The 7,500-nt window shown below is 37.9% G+C and overlaps 1 protein-coding gene across 2 annotated transcripts in view; it reads right to left on the minus strand.

The window, feature by feature from the left end:
* Positions 1–7,500, minus strand: part of LOC113805290 (uncharacterized) — a 20,104-nt gene that overhangs the window by 11,576 nt on the left and 1,028 nt on the right. Inside the window, exon 2 of one of the 2 annotated variants that reach the window (XM_070127157.1) lies at positions 1–1,765. This exon is cut by the window's left edge and continues 984 nt beyond it. In XM_070127157.1, coding sequence (XP_069983258.1) covers positions 1–1,765 — 1,765 coding nt within the window. Of the gene's footprint in view, positions 1,766–6,907; positions 7,133–7,500 lie in introns of those variants that run through there. The other variant, XR_003475667.2, reaches the window with a different exon arrangement.

Genomic DNA, 7,500 nt, shown 5'->3' on the forward strand with positions numbered 1-7,500 from the left:
TCAGTAATATCAATACTTCTAGCTTTACATTCCTTTTCAAGAATACAATATATATCTTTACCAACTAAATTTTTTGCATCTTTGAGCATTAACCATGCTTGTTCCCCAAGCAAGAGAATGAGATCATCAAGATGTGAGTAAAGTTTACTACCCATGAAGACCTTTGTACAACACAAACGCTCAGCTAGTTTTTTTTTGCATAGCCTAAAGAGTTCCATATACAGTCTGGTAGCAGAGGTAACACTGTTTACAATATCTGGACTTTCTTTCCAAAGGTATATGAGTAGAGCCAGAGTTAAAGGTAACTTCAGATGCTCATCCAGAGCTTGTCCACGGTTGTTAAGGTACTCCAGAAAGTCATTGATCTGCCTCTTACATCTGTCTTTATCCTCTTCTATCACTGAGAACACTTTTGTGGTGAACTCCTTCTTTCGTCTATCATCAAATCCACAAACTTCTACAGATTGGAATGCTGCATATCTCTTTGCCAAGCTGATTACATCTTCATGGTAATCTGGTCGTGTTGTTATTATGATCCGATGCTCACTGAATATGGCCAAAATATCCTGAACAAGTTTCTTGGCCTGCTCTCCACTCTCATCATATCCATCAATAATAAAAAGTAAATCAAGGCCTTTCAGTACCAATATAACATCTTTAGAGTCAAAACTTTTACATGTATCTTTAAGCAGAGTCTCTTGAAGGAAATCTATCACCTTGCTGCATCTGATGCGCCTAATTTCTAAAAAGAAAACTAGGTCAAATGAGCTAAGCATGTCAATCTCCTCCTTTTTTGTATGCCAATTAAAGATCAAGTAGCGGCACAAAGCAGATTTGCCAGATCCTGCCAAACCCTTGTATATCAAAATTGGGGGCAAAATGGTATCTCTTCGCACTTTAGCAGTAAAAATGGCTTTCAGTTCTATTTCCATCCGACCCTCAAGCTTTAAGGGTGTAAAGATCTTGTCAACCTCAAATCTGCAGACTTTGTCATCCTTGTCGTTTATCCATGTACAGGGATTAAGCACTCGTAGTTTCTTGTAGTGAGCTTCAAGCTCCTTTCGCCCCTGGATGATCATCTTGGACCGTTTGTTTTCTTCAAATGTTTCAATTGCCTTACCTTGCTCACCAATTACAAAATTAGTATCTAAGATTTCAGTCAGTACATGTTCCATCTCTTTGATATTCTGAGTAAAATCAATATCAAGGCATTTACCAACACCTGTGTAGATAGATTTTAGAGTCTCTTTAAGATCATCTATCTCTTTGCTCAGATTTCCCTCCATGTGCCCATAGTAATGGCACACTTTGTTCCTTTTCTTTTGAAGTTTCTTGATGTGATCTTGACAATCAGGATCCAGTTGGCAATAAACATGATCAAGCACATTTTGCAACACCTTGCACAAGTAGCAAATATCATAAACATCACTATAGATATTATTATCCAAATACTGTTGTTCAAACTTATCAAAAATTTTCAAAGCCTTTTGTGTCCAAGATAGCTTGATCCTGCAATAATGCCTTAAAGTCTGAATTTCTTCTCCAAGGTTCTCCTTGCTCCACACTGCCTTCAGCACATAGCACATAGATCTGCTGCCAATAACATTTATGCAGTGGTACAGCTTTGCAAATTGCAAGTCATCCTCATTACAGGTTACAGCTTCACCAGGGAGGACTAGGGTTGACAAGAGGAATGTTGTCATGCTGGACATCCTTCTGCCTATCCAGCTCCACCATTTCATGATGAAGCCTTCATTCCATGGGCCTGAAAGTCATTGTCAATAGTGAGTGAAAAAAGCAAAGCAAAAATGTATACATGTGTAATGAAACACAATTGTATTTAATATTATGATCAACTGACTTACAATTCAAGTAGTATGGCTGTAATGTTGCTTCATCACCCCAGGTAATGCCAGTATTCCCTCAGAGTATAGCTGACTCACAAATTTGAAATTATGCATCAAGCACTCTACCAGCAAATCACACCAACTCATGTGCTTAAGTTATATGTATACATGTGTAATGTAAAAGTTTCTCAGAGGTTTTCTTTTTTTCTCCTAAGTATATTGGCTGTATTCAATCCATTGCCACATAAATCTTGCTGTGGTCTGTGATGGATGGCCTACAACTTGAAGTTTGGCACATTAGCGGCACAATGTAATGTAATCACTGCAGCCTCACTGATTAATGCTCAACAAACTTACATCAGCTCTGACACAATAAATCTAGAACTGCTTTCTTATTTGGCAATGCTTCTCAAGGGTGGCCTACATTTTCTATCCAAAGAGAGCATACCATCACAAGCAATAGGCAAATGTTTTTAAACATCATACAAAGATGTTACAATATTCATTGCATATAAAGTAAAACAGACAAAGATGGGGAATGGAAAGGACTGCAGAAGAAGTAGGGACATACACATGCACATACACACACGCACGCACACAAGTACGCATGCACGCATGCACCAACGCACGCACACACGTACACATGCATGCATGCATGCTTGCACACACTTACCCCCCACACACAAACACACACACACACACACACACACACACACACACACACACACACACACACACACACACACACACACACACACACACACACACACACACACACACACAAAAAGGAAGAGGAAGATATTTGTCTCTTGTTACTTAACTGGTCAACAAGGGTGACTTATGGAGACAATTATTAGTTAACTTTAGTTTAATGAAAAAGGAAGAGTAGCAACAAACTATATGAACTTACAAGCTGGTTCCTTGTGGCAGAAGTGCCAGAAGTGGGATAAAGACAAAGGGTATGGTCACAGCTCTTGACCCTGGCACCATGTCAAGGACTGACATGGTGTAACTTGTGGCAGATGTGGCAGGGAAACATTTTGCATAAGGGGGCATGGTCACAGCCCCTACTCTGGGTAGTACCCAGGCAAACAGGAGAGGTGAAGGATTGATGTAGCCCTGCCTTTTCGAGTTAAGAGACCAGTTTCTTGTGGCAAAAGTACTAGAGTCGTGAAGACAAAAGGGTATAGTCCAATCCCATGTTCTAAGCAGTGCTCCATCCAAAAGTTCATTAAGTTCAAGGTGTATAAAGTTGACCGCTCAAATTTTCTTTAATAAAAAAAATATTTACTCATATTGATAAACGAGAAAGTGATTTTGTAGTGCAAAAGATGACATTTTTTCATGTTCAACTTTGATAAACAGATGAAGTTTGAATATGAAAATTATTTACCTTTACCTTAGCTAGAAGCACCTTCTATATCCTCTTCAAAACCTCCTGTCCATCCAGTGATCACTCTAAGTATTTCCCTTGGACAAGCTGTTAAGGAAGTATTCTTAGGGATTCCCATGCATACTGCCTAGGAAGGACAAGGGACACGTAAGAAATCTTACTGCGGAGACTGAAAACCATCTTTTAGAAAATCACTTTTGCCTTCTTTAAGAAGCAAAGCTTCCCCACATATGCCTATGGGTGGTATTATCATCCCAAATCTTGATGGGATGTCAGCACAATAAACCAAGTGTTCTTGGGAATTGTTTCATGATGAGACACCAGCAGGTAGCATGTACATTGATGATGTTGTGATCCTTGTATCTGAGTCCCAACAGTGAGGAACCTCCTACCCTGACTTTGGTTGGGGAGGTAATCTCTGAGATGGAGGATAGTGAATCAATTGGTCTCTGCAGTATTTAAACTGAAATAACATACCCAGTGGCTTGTGAATTGAATACCAAAGATCTGGATACACTTCTGGTATTTCCAAAATAGACACTATCAATAAATTTCAAGTCACAGTAGTGTGCTCATGAATTTAGTCATGGGCTGCTTGCAACTTACATCAACCTAATGAAGGTATTTCCAGATTATTAAACTAGTAGCAAGCCAATATATTGTAGATTGTGGTGAGGGTATAATTAGCTTCATACCTATTAATTCAAAAGTGAGACAGGCCTGTATTCTTATATAAAAGCTTTCAAGAGTCAACACTGGGTACCAGTAGTATTAAACTATTGAACATTGGAAGATATCTGTAAGAGGCATCAAAGACCACATACTGAGAGACAAGATTTGCTATCATTGTAGTAAGAGAGGTACCAGTATCTGCTGTGTAGCACTCCTGATGGGTTTTACTCCAAAAAAAGCAAGTCTATATCTGCTCATTACATTCCTCACATTCAATGAGTACTGTGGGAGGTCAAAGAATAACTTTGACCAGCAAAAAAACACTTGACCCATGCTTGGCAGCTGTACCTACACTATGTTGCACTGCAGCTACTACACATGGCCTTTTTCCATTGTCAACACACCCTGCACTGCCATTACTTTAAACCAGGAGGTTAGCATCTGGCTACATGTCATTGCTCTTAGAAGTGAGCTCTCCCATAGACTGGGGGTGGATGACCGTGACAGCATGTTTTCCTGCTGGTGCAAAGAGAGAACAATGCCATATGTATGATTTTAAAGCAAACATAATCAGTGAATAGAAGGGTAAATATAATAATAATTACCATTATTTGTCACTAAGTAGAAATATTAGCTAGGAAATTTTTTCAAAAATATGCAAGGTGGCACTCTCCCCTACCATCAAATAAAACATGACAACTGAGTCATACACCCTGACATATGTTGTCAGAACCAAAATTCTATCTTCTTTACTGTGTTGACACCAAAACTAAATCTTCCTTACAGTCCTGACACCTGTCAGCAAGGGGTTAAGGTCAACCTTATCTATTGCTATATCACCTGAACCTCTGTAGACCCTCATGGAAGCACTTGGCAGGGGGCAAAATCCTTGGGTCTAAAGGTCTCTTTGGCCAAGATCTATTGCTTTGCTAGAACTTGATTAGTCAGTACATGCTTGCAGCAAAGACATTAGTCACAAAGACTTTTACTTACCTTAGTAGTGTTCATCACTCTGGGCTGTCAAATCAGGAAGTGGACTGACAGATTGGCCTGACATCAGGAGTCACTAACTCTCTCAAGAGAAGTTGGAGATGTCCATATTTGTCAAAAGGACCAGGATTACTGCCAACTCTGGCTATTTGAATTCTTAGCTCTCTGAGGATGATCACACCCATCGGACAATTATGGGTGGGTCAAATTGACTTTCAAAGAGACACCTGCAACTGAAATTAAAGGGTAGTTGCACTAATGCACCCTCCTTGTCCACACTGAATGATTCACTGGTTCAAATTGTAGGATGAATTATCTTAAAACTTAACTTCCTAGTTCACAAAACCTAATGAGTCAAAGATTTAATAACCTACTGAAGACCAAAGAACTAACCTAATACTGCATGGTAAATGAATGAAGCCTTGGATTGCCTTGCATAACAACATAGATTAGTGACTACCCAGAAGACAAAAGCTAAGCACTTAACAACTTTCATGTTATTGCTAATAACTGAAAAAATGCTAATTTCCTGCCAGTGTACCTACCTGGGAGGTAAATCAGTGTCAAAGATCGCCAACATAACAAGCTTGGATTCTGCCCTGGCATACATACATATGTGTTTAGGGGATAATGCCATAACATCATGCACAAACATTGCTGGTGGGCCAACTAGTGATTGACATAACACATCTATTTCAGACTCAGTTTCAAGTCTCTTTCCAGTAATATATTAACCCATTAATTGCAGTATCAAAAATTGGCTAGTAGCTAGTAATGTAGGTCTGTTGGCACTCTATGGCAGTTTCCATTTGCACCTGGCTCATTTGGTACTTCAAGCACAACACCTAATAGCTTGAAGCTTAAATAGTACCTAGCTTCTTGTAGCTGTCTCTTATAAATAATACAAATAGAAATTAAGGTTTCCCTTTACTTTCAGTGCTTGTAAATAAAAGAAACACCAAACAAATAGTCACTACTAACAGCAAAAAACAAGCTCCCTCTGATGTGGCAACAGCAAGCATATGCCATTATGCTGTACCATCTACAGGGTGTAACAGAAATTATTTTCCTTAAGCAAACAGGCCGCCAATAAGCCTAAGTTTCCTTTTCTTTTCCAACAAAAAGATAACACAATGAGCCTTGGATTGTCTTGCACATCTGTCTGTAGACCACACAATTGCATTTCTTTTGAGTTGTAGCTCTTCAAGTTAACCCCAGTCGATATAATGACCCTCTCCCAGATGCTGGAGGGGGTGAACTTGTATGTTTCTCAAAAAAAAAATGAAAACATCATAAAACTGGACTATTAACTTCGAATTTTACAATTTCCTTTTATTCTTTTTAGGAACAGAGATAGTTTCCAAAGTAAGGCAATATTTTCTCCTAAAAAAACAAAGGTAAACTTTTCCCTTTCAAAATATTGGAAGATGACAGCGTGGTCTCTTCTGAATGGTCTTCCCAACGAAAGAATGAGCTCTGATATCAGATCAATGGTGCTGGAGTTATTCATGCCCTTGCTTCAAAAAAATATTTTAAGAAAAAAAACATAAGTGAAGTTTGGTTAATTTCCTTTTATCTTATAATCTATGCTACTGATGTATAAGAAAATAAAGCTCCAAATGTGAACTTTCCAATAAAACTTGTTGCAATCTAATTAGTGGGTAAGTTCATCATCTGCAATAAGAAGCAAACAAGAGCCATTGTAGAAACCAACATTTTTTAGTTCCTTAGGTACCATTACTTAATATTTGTAATAATTTGGTATAAAACTGATACTTTAGTGACAACAGTATAGAAAATAAAAACATTCATATGTCATTGAAACTTTAGGGGGGACCACTTGGCTCATTCAACAGACACTTTATACCATGTGTTCTATGGTACATTTATCATATATACTAATCTTAATTTATTTTGAATAATTGTTGATGTGGTGGGAGAACTCATCTTCCTAGCAAGTTTGCCTTGTCAATGCATATATGATTTTCTGGAGTAAAACACAGAGTTGATGTGCTTAACTCTATGTATTCAGGAGAATCTATGTGACATTACAAGGCTTTGCTTACAATACACAGGCTCATATATCAAGCTGTGATAGTTACTAAGGTCTATTTTTTCTGCATAGCCACTATACTGTTTTATAAAGGACCTGGAATCAACGCAACACTGAAAATGAACATTCCACAGCAACGTTCTGTCAAGGAATGGTGATGGCGAGGTCTTGAAGGTCCTGGTGGAAAGCACAAATGCATAATAGGTTTTAGTAAGTAATTGTGTAATACTATTAAAACACATAAAAAGAAATTACTAAAATTAAAGGAATACATAAAATACATGAATTAGGAACTGCAAAGGTTGAAATTAACAAAATAATTGTCTTCACAGTCACATAGTAATACATGAAATAGTTAAAAGATTGCAGGAATTAGTTAAGCGGCCATAGAATTGTAAACATTCATGATATAAAATGGCAAAAAGCTTAGAAAGAGAATGGTTGATTTCCTCTCTTCTCTGTCATGTACCTCCTTTATTTTCAGCTTGCACACCTTATGCAACAGATGAAAAGTGTCTTAGTTTACAATCCACTATAAATTTACT

This window comes from Penaeus vannamei, chromosome 11 (genome assembly GCF_042767895.1).
Source record: "Penaeus vannamei isolate JL-2024 chromosome 11, ASM4276789v1, whole genome shotgun sequence".
Classification (NCBI taxonomy): Eukaryota; Metazoa; Arthropoda; class Malacostraca; order Decapoda; family Penaeidae; genus Penaeus; species Penaeus vannamei.